This window comes from Miscanthus floridulus, chromosome 3, assembly GCF_019320115.1.
Source record: "Miscanthus floridulus cultivar M001 chromosome 3, ASM1932011v1, whole genome shotgun sequence".
Lineage (NCBI taxonomy): Eukaryota > Viridiplantae > Streptophyta > Magnoliopsida > Poales > Poaceae > Miscanthus > Miscanthus floridulus.
Genome location: NC_089582.1, coordinates 129,308,436 through 129,322,625, shown reverse-complemented (window position 1 = coordinate 129,322,625; position 14,190 = coordinate 129,308,436). Strand labels below are relative to the sequence as shown.

At 41.4% G+C, this 14,190-nt stretch overlaps 1 protein-coding gene across 1 annotated transcript; it reads left to right on the top strand.

Annotated features, from left to right (window-relative positions):
* The first annotated feature begins 5,175 nt into the window (after window positions 1–5,175).
* LOC136546918 (uncharacterized) lies at window positions 5,176–6,344 on the top strand. The gene has a single exon (XM_066538873.1). The coding sequence runs from the start codon at window positions 5,835–5,837 to the stop codon at window positions 6,186–6,188; it is 354 nt and encodes a 117-aa protein (XP_066394970.1). The 5' UTR covers window positions 5,176–5,834; the 3' UTR covers window positions 6,189–6,344.
* Window positions 6,345–14,190: the final 7,846 nt, after the last annotated feature.

The window sequence follows — 14,190 nt, the reverse complement described above, 5'->3', positions numbered from 1 at the left end:
GAAGGCACCAATTAAAACCATTCAACTCTCACTTCCAAAGAAGAGGGGGAGAAGTACGGCCGCTCCTAAGGATAATGCTCCAAGTAAGCGTCCGAGGATACCGAGGACAACATCCTCCAAATCAGTAAATCTAAGCCAACCTCAAGTTGGTAGACACCCAAAAATGGATGAGCATCCAAAACCTGGATCAAAATCCACCCGGATCAACGGTGCACCCAAATTCTGATCCTGGGACATTGGAACACCCTGACTCCATATGGGAAATGACTCGGAGTCCAAAAGGGTTAACATTTTGACATGCTATATTGATTTCAAGAACTGAATCAATCATTTAAAGACTACAAATTGTCGCGGCATATACTCCTCAAAGATTGCCTTTTTACCTTACTGGATCCAAACCAAAAATCCTAGGCAGAGTGTCTTCACACTCAAATTTGGTCAAACTAAAAGGTGGCAATTAAGGAGATTGCTCTTGTTCAATGATGAGAAGTATTACTACAGTAATATCTTCCCTCATAGAGTTTCTTTTCAGAAGCAAGGTGGTGAACAATGAGAGCTTGTAGCATATGGTTTCACGCAGAGACCCAGCATAGCATACCCCATGGTATGTGTGAAAATAAAGTTTTTCAAATTCAATAATTGGCAGATCAAATGAATTTGATAGATTCGGACGTATAAGTCCCAATGGACTTCATATTCTAAATCCAAATACAAATCGCAACATACATTGTGTATAATTAAGCATGATTGCGTATATTGGTTATTTTGATATCATCATGATACAGAAATAATTATGCAATCATTTGAGATACAATTTCCATCATGTGGATTCGAGATGGAGGATTTGGGTAAGACCAAATATTGCCTAGGCTTACAACTTGAGCACCGTCCTTCAGAGATTTTAGTGCATCAATCAGCCTATATCCAGAAAATATTGAAGAAATTCAATATAGACAAATCATATCATAACAAAATCCCGATGGTTGTTCGTTCTTTAGAAATAGAGAAAGATCCATTTAGACCACGAGATTTTGGAGAAAAGATATTGAGACCAAGGTTCCATATCTTAGTGTCATTGGAGCACTTATGTATCTTGCAAATTGCACCAGGCCTGATATTGCATTTGCAGTGAACATACTAGTTAAACATACTGCCAATCCAACTCATCGTCATTGGATGGGAGCGAAGCATATCCTCAGATATCTTAGTGGCACAAAGGATCTTGGTTTATTCTTTAAGAGAAATCATGATCCCAATATGATTGGATACACGGATGCTGGTTATTTATCTGGTCCCCATCCCAAACTGGATTTGTATTCTTACATGGAGGTACAGTCATTTCATGAAGTCTTCTAAACAGACTCTGACGGCGACCTCTACTAATCATTCTGAAATTATTGCTCTATACGAGGCATCACGAGAATGTGTATGGCTTCACAGAATGATTAACCACATATAATAGTCATGTGGTATTGGTTCAATTGAATCACCGACAATTATCTATGAAGATAATTCCACTTGTGTTACATAGATGCAAACATGTTACATAAAGAGCAATATCACTAAGCATATTGTTCCTAAACTGTTTTATCCCCATGAATTACAAGAAAGCGGGGAAATAAACATCTTACAAATCAAGTCATGTGATAATCTCGCTGACCTATTTACTAAGTCCTTACCAACTTCTATGTTTCAAAAATTGGTACATGGAATTGGTATGTGGCGACTTTGAGATTTGCCAGAATCAGGGGGAGACATCTCCTAAATGTTGACCTATACTAGCATCATATTATACTCTTTTCTTTCACAAGTTTTACTTAAAAGGTTTCTTGTCAAAGTTTTTAATGAGGTAATATTAACATAAGCATGTGTCATATTTTCTATTTTCCCCACCGGGGTTTTTTTGGGAAATATCAAAGACACATATTGCCCTCACAACTCATTCATGGTTTTTCCCTAAGAAGGTTTTTCATGTGAGTTATCCAAGAGGCAATACCAATAATATGTCGTCATATTTTCTCCTAATTTTCCCACTGGGTTTTTACAGGAGTTTTAGCGACATATCACTTTATATTGCTCCTCATATTTTTCTTGAAAAGGTTTTTGGAGGAGTTATCTTTATGTCGTATCTTCAATATTTTTCCCCATAGGGGTTTTTAATGGGATACCAATGACATAGTGGTTTACTTAAATCACAAATAAATATGCTATTTTCTCCTTATTTTCCAATAAGGTTTAAAGGAGTTTTTATGGCATATCATATATTCCTCAGATTTTTCCCATAGGGTTTTTCGAGGAATTTTAGCTTACAGCTACATTGATCTCAAGGAAGATTCGATCAAGGGGGAGTGTTACGAAACGGTGTCTCTCAACAGACACCCCTTCGGTGATCTCATCAACGACGCCATGAACAGACACCTATTCACGAAGTGATCTCATCCATCAATTACAAGATTAGTGGATAGGATTAGACAGTTAGTTTTACTCCAAAGGGCATGTCCTTTGGAGAACAGTCGTGTCCCTTCGTGACACCCCTTCACTTGTATAAATATATTTTAGAGATCAATGAAAGAAATAGTTCTCCCAAAATCTTGTTCATTTACATTCACACTTTAACAACATTCATCTGATACTGAACCAGTTATCACCAATTTCTTTGAGTTCCCTACAGTTGACACTGAAACTTCATCTTAATAACTTGATTAAAGGCAGGCTCAAGTTGGTCACATGACTCAGCAGAAGTTCCATTACTCGTTAGAATGCATTGAAAAATGAAAATACACAAATGTGGTAACTAAGAACATAACCTGTACAAGTAAATTTGGTAAGGGAACACATTTATTTAGTCCTTTAGGTCATCAAAAGATGGACTAAAGTGCTACGTCAATCAAAGGCATATGAAGTATGAACTAAAAAATGAGCTGTACCAAATAAATATGGGTGACGCCCCAGTTTTTTACTCTTATTATTGATTAATGTGTGCTCTGTTAGTTATGTTCCAGAAGCCTGATCGTTTTATTCTCCATGTTGCCCTGAATGATCTTCGTTCTTAGCCCCTTGTCAATGAATGATTTAGCCAGTCTGAGACTGGGGGTGTTTTTATTGCAGTTTTAGGTACAGATTGTCCAATGAATGAACAGATTTAAGCTGTTCACGAATGTGGCTTAATTCTTAAAAGCTGGAGGATAGTTCAAGTATATCCTTCAAAGATGAAAACACAACATCTGATACTGAAGCAGCTATCATCAAATTGATTGATCTGGTTCCCTACAGTTGACACTCTGCAGTTTCACCTGAATAGTATATAAAGGCAGGCACAAGTTGATCACATGATTCACAGCAGCAGTGTCATTACAAGTACAGCAAAAGTACATCCAGCTGTGCCAAATGTACTTTGCACCTGATGAGCCCAGTGCAGCGTAGCTCATCGTGCCATTGTCAACGAAGCCCTCTTGCAATAACCCACGGCAAAAATATGTCTTGAGGCTCTGAGCCAGCTGCACGGAGGAATCTCTCGGATGATGCATGACCAAGATACAAAATACTGGAACAACATCACGGGATGCTTTGCTCTGGGCTCTGGCCCTGGGGAAGATCTGCTCCCAAATGGAGATCTTAACAAGAGCAATCACTAAAACACCACCGATTTATGTCGTATGGCGAGCAGGTTAACAATGTCAGAATCGTATGATCAGCAGGTTAATCATGTCAGGATCATTGATCGGCAGGTTAATGATGCCAGAATCATTGGTCCTGAAACGACGGACAGCTCATGTTCACTGGTCTCTTCAGTTTGTTCAGTGGTACAGAGAAGACAGTCTGAATATTTAATCGATGCCTCTGAAGATCTCTGCAGTGTTTGGTTGCACGAGGGGGCTGGTTGTCATGGACTGGTCGGCCCCGGCAGTGCTCGTCGGTGGGGGAGAAGAAGCTGCTTCTTCCACCGTGCTGGTTTGATTCTGTCGATCCCCGTGTAAATCATTCCTGATAAGTTGACATTAGGGTCCCATGCGTGCGTGCCAGCCTGCTGTTTACAGCTATCTTGAGCGTGCAACGGTCCTGATTAGTCTTAACCCCAATTGCGTCCAATCCAGAAAGGGCTGCTTAGATTAGAGATTGAATCTAGGAAAGGGGACAGCTGGAGGATCATGAACAACATCTGTCAAACCAAAAACCAAAATTACTAGGTAAATATGTCAGTAGGTTTATCAACTGTTGAATAGAATCAGCTTGAATGAAATGTTGGAGACCGGGAGAATGAATAGCATACATACATGGACATACTCTGTCAAACCAAAAACTAAACATCAAAGTATTGGAGATTGGAAACAGAGTGATTTGCGCTTGTTTTGGCATGCATTCTCCAGACAAAAGCAACCAGTCAGAATCTTCTTACCTTACCTCCTGCCCTGTCCTATGAATGCAGAGGAGGCAAAATGGCATCTTTAGAAGGTGACGAATTCAACAATGACGTCCCGCCTGCAGCGCGGCACCTGTTATCTGCAAACTGGCGCTATACCTCCAATGCTTGCTCCCTGCAAGACACAGGCAAATTATATTCTGAACAGCCTCATACAAAATCGAGCTGCTGTTTAAATCCTGTCTGGTGATTCCTCCACACATGCGGTGGCATGGATGTGCGTTTGTGCAATATACAAATTGGAAGCATCTTCGCCGATCACATGGTCATAGGTTAACGGCACTGTCCGATTACTATAAGAAGACACTGGAAATTCAGTCATTTTGTTTCCATCATCATATATGGTGTATATATACTAGTGCTTCTGGTGAAGGGAAACAAAATGGTGCAGTTGCTCCTTCATTCCTGTTAATTAACTTCTGTTCTGTCACAGAGGTGAAAACGGGCTCGACAAAAGTAAGGCTACTTTGCTTCCTTGAGTTCACTTAAATAAAGTTGAATTAAGAAATACGGAGTACATCAGCCGCTGATACCAAGAAATTCTGCCCCTTTCTGATGGTAGAACAGCTCCTCATCCGCAGGCACTTCCTCAGCCATTCTCAAGGTGTGCCGGCCGCATGCTGCGTTTCACCTTCCAAGAACCCGCGCAAGCGAGCTCATCGTCAACTGCTGGGCAGAACACAAGGCCCTGCGAGGTGCAAGCTATAGGCGGCTGCTGCTGCTTCCAAGGCTCCCTCCACCTGGACACAGTTGTAGCCTGCCTCGGAGCTTGACTTGAGGAATCTGGACGCTGAGTTGCTGCTGCTGCTGATGCAGATGCAGTGCTGGCGTGCATGCTGCTCCTTCTTCGATCTTCCTACCTCCGTAACATTCAATCGGAGGCGTGTCCATCCAACCAGATGTCAGTCGCTGATGCACTCGGAGCATCCACCTCAGAGTTGACCGCTGAGGCGCGAGTGCCGGGTGCCGGCTGGCCCCCATGGATTCCTAGAAGCCACGCACCCCCGACCCCGAGCCCCTCCCTCGGTCCCACCAAATCCAATCATTTTTCTAGAGCCACCAGCAGCCATGAGGGAGACTGATCATGCACTGAGAAATCAAGATCCATAAAGGGTGGGAGTGGGTGCGTGCATGGCCATGCGGCCTCTGCCCAACCCAACACCCCCACCATTGTTTAATCGTCCAACGGATCATTGGGCAGCGATCAAGCTCAACTGACATGGCCATCTCCTATATAACGGCCCTCCCAGCCATGGACATGGCCTCCCCAGCACATCATCAACAAGGGATCCACATCCACTACTAGCGAGTGAGAGGGCTCCTGCGTTACAGTCACAGCTCTCCTACTCCTACACGTCCATCGATCATCTCGCTTGAGCTCTGATCTCTCTCGCGATCTATCTGAAGAGAGACGATGCCTCGGTTCTTCCTCTTCTGCTTGGTGTCCAGCCAGCTGGCCGCGACCACGGTCATGGCGCGCCCGTTCGCCACCATCCTCCTGCTGGACGGCGGCGCGATGAGCAGCGTAGCCGTAGCAGAGGGTCCTTACTCCGCTCCTGCCGTCGCCCTGCACGCGCACTCCCTGCTGGAGGAGTCCAGGTTCGCCGGATCGCCGCTGAGCTCGCACCACGGCGGCAACAGACCCTTCGACCGGACGTTCGCCGGCGGCAAGATCATAGTGGCGGGGCTCGCCGCGGCCATCGTCGTTGCCATCTTCTGCTACATCCGCATCACCAGGAAGAAGAACGTCGTGGAGCCAAAAGTCTGATGAATTTAGAGTTAGACCTGACTCTATATGGACTCTCGTGATTTCTGAAACCCTTTCTATTCTACAGAGTACAGACTACAGAGTGAGGATATACGGGAAGAAAGAAACAAGTGTAACCTCCTAGATTTGCTGTAATATATAATTGTGACGATGGATAGATGCAATTCACCTCCTTCACAGTTCACACCCAATGTTACTTCTATCTATCCATCGCTAAAATCAATCATGCCCAGCGAAAAAAAGTGCCTTTTCTCTTTAAAAAATTTGCTTTCTGACGACGTCAATTCGTCTCTGCTTGGGAACAAAGCAGTTGTTCTTGAGCTGAATCGGCCTTGGTTCTTGAGCTGGACGGTGAATCGGTGATGAGTTGCTGTCCTATAAAACCTATAAAGATGGTTCTTCTCTGATCTGTGATTCTGGGGACTGGGAGTAAATGCAGGCATGTGTGATCTGTTGTCTGCCAAGGAAAAAAAATGCTAGTAGCTGCGGTCTGCGGACGAGCAAGCCCTAAGATTTGGCCAACAAGTGGATCGCGCCACTCCGAGTTTCTCTGTCTCCAAGTTTTCGTGGCAATTGGATATTCAGATTTGCCTGTGATCATTCATTATCTGGAAACGATTTGTCTGCGATTAGCTGATCGAACTCTAGTTTGCCCCATTGGTGCTGGTAACACAACGTCCAGAGATCAGTTCAAGAAAAACTGCTTCAATGCTGCAGTATCTCTATGATGAACACGTACACAGCATCTCTTGAGCCTCAGCATGTGCAATGATTATCATCATGCCTTCTTGCAATGGTCCATTCACCCGATCCTGGACGGCCATAATATCATATGCATGCATGCATGGACGACGCACCTACCTTCTTGAGCTGATTGGTTTCTGCTGGTGACGACTGACGAGGACGAACCGTATCAGCAGATAGTACACACGAGATAGTACACACGATCCATCTCGGTTCAGTTAAGAGCCAGGCCACTTTCTCTTTCGGTTGGCGTAACAGATCCTTGTCTTGTGTGCTAATAACTGATCGAACATGTGAGCTGCTGCTAGCTTTTCCTTACATCCAGCATCACCGGTTACAGTACAGCTTACTTTACTTTCGTTGGCTTGGCTTCAGAACGAAGCAAGTAATAATGACCTTAATTACATTGCCACACGCATTCAATGGATAATCACGTACCTGCCTGCAATTGATTTTTAGTGTATGTGTTGTCTGCACCAGCAGCAAGACGAATAGACGTTGCGACTGTGGTGTACTGCCAGTGTGTGTCGAGTCTTGAGTGTGTGTGAGTGTAACCAACGTTATCTCTCTAAGGAAAAAAAAATCTCTGTAGTTCTCTTTTGATGAAAGATACCTCAGTTTTATCCTCCCCCACCCCCCCACCCCCCACCCCCACCCCCCAATTTAAGCCCTCAAAGGATACAGTACAGCACAGATCATAGAAACATTTATGTGATTACAGCGGGCATTACTTTCTGCAGCTAGAAGTACATTGTGAGTGTCAATACGAAAACATAGTATTGGCCTTCAAGAAGTTTAACTCGAATGTTTATTAGGATTCAGATCGTGCCCTTGATTATATTATACAGATTTAGGTATTTTTTGGTAGGGCTTTAGCTCCGTGCCAAATTTGAAGTTTGTAAACCTAAAACAAAACTTATTCGTTTAGACAAGAATTTTTTGAAAACAAAATGACTCAATGTACCGTTGCTTCAGTTTGAGCCCAATAAATAGGCTGCTCACATGCGCCTCATCTGCTCAGCCCAACAAAGAAGGATTTGCTACTTCTCGCCTAAAGATGGAACCACTCCATGGGCTGGCGAATTGACTGGTCTGTCATGGCTTCGACTCTAGTGGCAGGCCGGCAGCTTCTGCGTGAATGAACCCAAAAATTCGTACCAAACACTTTAAAGAGAAAAAAAAATCATTTTCTGATGAATAATAGACAAGTTGGAGCCACTTTAAGATATGGAGAAGCTGCAGTTTGTGACTTCTTAAACGCTCCGGCTCCTTCGAAACACTAATTTTAAGGAGAATGCCATGTCAAACAACGCGTCTACTCTTAGAGAATGCCTTACCAAGAAGTTAAACAATTATAGTTTTAACCACCTCTATTCTATAGAAAAAGTACTAACTTTTTTGTGTAAATAAGCATTATTAAAATGTTTATGAAATATATTTTTGTAGTATATCTTTTAAAAACATAAATACTAATACTCTTTCTTATAAAATAGATCAAATTTAAGAAAGTCCTATACCTAAAACCTTTTTTGGGACTGAGTAATAAAGTACCATGTGATAGGTTCACAATTAAATACTTTCTCCGTCCTAAAATAAGTTACCATCCCACTACTGAGAAGTTATTTTTTAAGTTTAACTAAATATATAAAAAAATATATCAATTTTTATATTTTTATAAGTTTATTATAAAAAAAATTCTTTAACTAATCTAATAATACTTGTTATACGTAATACATATTAATATTATTTAATATATATTTAATTAAATTTAAAAGTTTGACTTTTTGATAAGATGTTTTGGCTTTTTAATGTGGTCCTTTTACTATACACTTAGATACCATGCATATAAGTCATAGCAAACACTGTATATATATCTATAGAAAAGCTAAAATCTATCCCTAATACTAAAGAGGCAAAATTTCTGCATCAATAATTTTTTCATCCAACCTAATCACCGAGTAACACTCGGTATGTTTTCTTGTCCACGTTATTTTTCTTTCCGTTCTACATCCGATCTTCTTTTTTCCCTTTTTTTCGGCATATGTTTCTTCCGTCCAACCTTTAACCGCTTTTCCCCCTCTAAACCTTTTCCTTTTTCTTCTCCAGACTGCTTTCTCCGTGTCCGTTATTTGAACGGATCTTTTTCTGTTTTTTCTTTTCCGTACACAGTATCTCCTTCATCATTCGTTACTATACACAACTAAATGATTAATGTAGTTTTGATTAATAATAAATATATTTTTATTAGAACCTAGGTTTGGTAGTTCAACTAATCAAACTATAAATTAAAATTTTGAGCAATTTGTTATCCAGTCTAATATAAATAAATGTATCACCAAGTTACGTGTATGCTTTATTAAAGGAAAAAATATAATAGGACGTGGGCTACTGCTACTGATTCAGCCACCTATTTTTTTCGTCCGGTCCTCCTCTAACTAACTACGGTCCTGTTTAGTTTCAAGCTCCTAAAATTTTTAATTTTTAGGAGCTAAAAGTTTTATGAGCTTTTATGAGGCTACCAAAATCTCCTAAAAGAGTGTTTGGTTCCATCTTCTAAAATTAACTAAAATAAATAAATACACTAGCAAATAGACCAGACAGCCCTTCTATTTAGGAGCTTTTAGTGGGCAGCACAATAAAGGAGGGGTAGTGGGGTCCAGGATGGACTTTATGAGTTTTTAGGAGGGATTGGAGCTCCTAAAATTTTTAGCCCCTCCTAAAGTTTTTAGAAGCTTTTAGGAGAAGGTGTTTAGTTTTTTAGGCAAATTCTATCTAAATTTTAGCTCCTGAACCTTTTAGGAGGGGTAACCGGGCCTACGTGAACAAGGAAACTTTCTCCGTTCGTAATCAAATAGATTTCTTTGGTTTGTCCGATTTCAATTCCTTGTGTCGGCAAACAACGATGCCCTGGCCGTACACGGACCATGGATAGGTGATGGTGTTGGCGTCCGTTTCGGTTTTTGTCCTCCACGTACATCACTTTCCTTTCTAAATACTCTATTTTTCCATAAATATAAATATCATAATAGATGATAAATATAATAATTATGGATCATTGAGCCCTGGACTCATTTCTTAAGAAGTAGAGGTTTTCACCATCAAGTTTTTGAAGTAATTTTGATTAGAAATAAAACCTATTTTATTATAACTTGGTTCAGTCCCACTAACCAAATTAAATTAAACAGAAGCTGAAATCTTGAGCAATTTGTTGCTTGTAGTCCATTATAAATATCATTACGGAAGCTAAAAATTTCTGCCCAAAATTTCGTCTTGCCTCCACATTCATCTCTAACCATCCGCAATCTGAAATCAACTAGATTTCCTCTGGTCCCCCAAATCTATACCAAGGATTTTCCAAATCGGCAAGCAAGGTGCAAGGGACCAAACCAAGACTATATCAAGACCACCACATCGATCCAAATCCAAACCAAAATCATACTAACTCTAGAAAGACAACAACTTATAAAATCAAATCAATAAATTTGTTGTTTCTTCTGCCGATTTGACCATAACAATCACCATAAATCAACACAAAATCAATTCCTTCTCCATCCATACATGAATCGGCCGAAGATGAAATTTGAGAAAGAATTGAATCAAGGAAAACATAGAAAGAATCGAGGAGGACATTAGATGGGGTCGCGCCTCCATGCCACCAGGGGCGCCCACGCCGCTGCCTCCGTGCTGCCGGCCAGGGTCACTACTACAAAAAAACTTAACCGAGACGTTTGGCAAAGGGACTCAGAGGCGGGCAGGCATTTCAACCACTCGCTTAATTTCTAGGATTAACCAAGGCGGTCATTTTTTATTAGTCGGTCACAATCAACCGCCTCGCAAAATCGATTTATCGAGGCGGTTAAAAAATAACCTCATCCTAAACTCCATTAACGAAGGCAGGCCTTATAAGAGTCCCGTCTCTAAAAATACCCCCATTTTCGGAGGCAGACCCCAATGGCCCCGTTCGCTTCGCTAAAAAAAATAAGCCAAAATACTGTTTCGGCTGATTTGTTGTGAGAGAAAAATACTGTTTCCGGCTGAAAAAACAAGCTAAAAAGTACGGATTATAAGAGAAGCGAACATGGCCAATATCCAATCCAACTATCGGGTTTATATATATACATGAGGGGGAGTGTAACACCTCTGGTGTTTTGACCTAGCACTAAAATTTGACATGTCATCATATGCATTGCAAAGCATTCATATAGTATAAAGTTTTGAATGCATTCACTAAATAAGGTTTATTTCATAATGTTGTTATTTCATGTGATGTGATTCAAAACCCTAAATAAGATCATGACTACAAGGGTCAAAATTCATGTGATCATGTGAGGTCATATGTCATTTGACTCAAATAACCCTAATGGGCCACGTTACTGGTCAAAAATCAAAATTTAAGTAAAAGGAAGACAAATCAAATTTGAATTCAAATTCAAATCACAAAAGTCCTTTTTGCCCCTTTTGACTAATTCAAAATCCATGTGGAATTTGGGGTTGAGGCAAAAAGCAAAGTTGGAGATTATTTTATGTAGATCAACTTTGGTATTCAAAGTTTTTCAAGTTTACATATAAAATTTGGAGTAATTTTGAAATGATTCAAATGCTCAAATGCACCCTAAATTCAAATTTCAAAATGGAGGCAGAATTTGAAAATGTTCCTAGAAGCAAAGTTGTAGAGTTTGAAAAATTGAGCAACTTTCATTTTTGGAGATTTTCAACTTCTTTAGAAAATTTGAGAGTAATTTGAAAAATGGACTCAGTGGCAGTTCTGTAAATAATTCAAAAATCAAAATCGACATCGCCTGTTTGCCACCGGCGACACGCCGCTGTTCGCCGCCGACCTTCTTCGCCGCTTTCACGCGTGGTGACACGCCGATGCCTCCGTGGCGAGCTCGCTCGTGTGCTGTCGACACCGCACGCCTTCCTTCTTTCTATAAATAGAAGCACGCCGTCGTCATTTCTCAGTTTCCCGTCGACTGCTCGCCGCCGGTGTCCAGCCTGCGCTCATGAAATTCGTCCTCGCCGTAGTACCTAGGGCCAATTGCGTTGGCCAGAAGCTCCGCCTCGCCCTGCCACTCATTCCCGACCTGCTCGTCTCGCCTTTAGCCGATCAGCGCCACCGCGCGACGTCGTCTTCTTCGGAGTCAGCCGGAGCTCCGCCGTCATCGACCACACCGTGGTCCCGTCGATCCAGTACGTCTCCGCCTTCACCGAGTCTACCTACGTGATCACGGTGAGCTCTTGAACGTGAAGATCGTTTCGCTTTAGTCCCTACTGCAACGTCGCCGTGGCTACGCCGTACACCGTCGTGCCCAGGCCGCCATGCCCGGCGTGGAGGTGTCTCCGGTGCACCTTTCTCCTTTCTGATAGCTGAGATCGGTTCGGGGGAAAGAGTAGGTCATGTAGGTGCGGTTTGCCTCGCCAGAGCTTCACCGCCGGCGTGTTTTGCCGATCGGAGCAGACAGCGCCGCCGTGCGTCCTCTTTGGGTCACTGACAAGCGGGGCCTGGCTGTCAGTGCAAGAGAGGAAGAAGAACAGTGCGATTTGTATTTTCTGAAATTGTGAATAGTGCTAAAACTTTGGGAATTTGTAGGAAAATAATTATAGCTCCAACAATTCTGAAATTTTGTGTATAGCCTCTGTACTTGCTCTAGTATGGTTCAAAAATTTAAAACTTGAAATTTGAATATATTTTTAATGTTCAAATATTCAGTCCATTAATTAAAAAATGCAATTTCCATGATTTTTATAGGTGACTGTATAATTCCAAAAATTATGAAATTTGTTTTGGTACACTAATTTATCATGAGGAAGCTTACATAAAATTTTCAGGTCATTTGGAACAAGTTCATTTTTGGGCTTATTTCCAAATTAATTCAAAAATAAATAAAAGCAAACTCTAAGTGTTTGATTAGTGTTGAATCTTATTTTGGTCATGTTTTGTGACTAGTAGAGTTTCAAGATTTATTTGGTCAAGTCACATGTGTGGTTCTTGACGGTAGGATTGCAAGTTGATTTTGTTGGCTTGCAACTGTACCGTGAAAAATAGTCGTATTCGAAGTGTTGTTATATTTCATGTACCATGACAGCATCATGTTTACATTATCATCATGTTAAAGCATATGTTATCATTTCGTGTAGAATCCAAGAGTGAAACGATTCTAGTTGAACAAGTTATGCAAGGATCCCCGGTTGTCACGGGATTCGATAATTCTGGTACTGATCCGGAACCCGAGATCGTCAACGAAGGCAAGCCCCGGTTTATGCATTAAACCCTTACCTTGTTTACTTTGAAAAGTTTATCACCTATGTTACTTATTGCATTAAGTTGATTAAATTCAGATATTACCTACTTGATGCATTGCCTACCTTGTTAATTGTTTATCATCCTTGAAGATGATTTTATTTACAAAGGCGTAGAATGCTTAGTATGCTTATGGTAGGTTTTCAAAGTAAAAGTTTCGATATAATCAAAGATGGCATACTGGCCAAAGAAAGAAAGATGATAGAATGAACTATAGACTAGTCGGGTAACTTATCTTGAATGTTGGGTAATGTTGCCGACTATGTCGCTTAAAGGCCACTCATTGTGGATCTTCTGAACGAGACACTTTGTAGTACTGGTCACATACTCCGGTAAGCCTACTTCGGCTAATCCGATACTAAGACGAATGCCCACGCACTGGGAGTGGAGAGATGGCGGGAGTAGCGTGTACCCTCGTGGCTGGAATGTGGCCGGATTTGAGGTGTGTTGTGCTCTCGGGTGACATGGAGACGGCTTAGTATAGGAGGATCTGGTAGCGAGGTTGATATATGCAAGATTAAGTTCTACATATATCATGTGATAAGGAATCCCTAGCTGGGACTTGAATCAATTCGAATTGCCGGTGCTCCGCGGATATGGAGACTCGATTCATTACAGAAGCAATACAGGACTGGTGAATTACTAAAATATGAGAAAAGAATGGACTGAGAAGGAATGGAATATGGGAAGTGTACATTTAGTTGAGATAATGAACTTAAAGGACTTTGTTGTCAAACTTGAAAATAGGATGAAGAATAGTAAGCTTTTGGCAAAGAACTTTTTGAATCTTGCTACATCCTCACCTTGCCCCAATACCTGCATCTTTAAAGTCTTTTACCCCCTGTTACGTCGGGTTAGTCTTGTTGAGTACTTTTATACTCAGGGTTTGTTAACCCTTGTTGCAGGGGAGTCGCATGCGCAGGCTTATTTTGGTCCCTGCCGCATGTCGGTGTTTGA

Bases quoted from the DNA above. Each gene is read 5' to 3' on its own strand.
- LOC136546918 (XM_066538873.1), top strand. From the start codon at position 5,835: ATGCCTCGGTTCTTCCTCTTCTGCTTGGTGTCCAGCCAGCTGGCCGCG.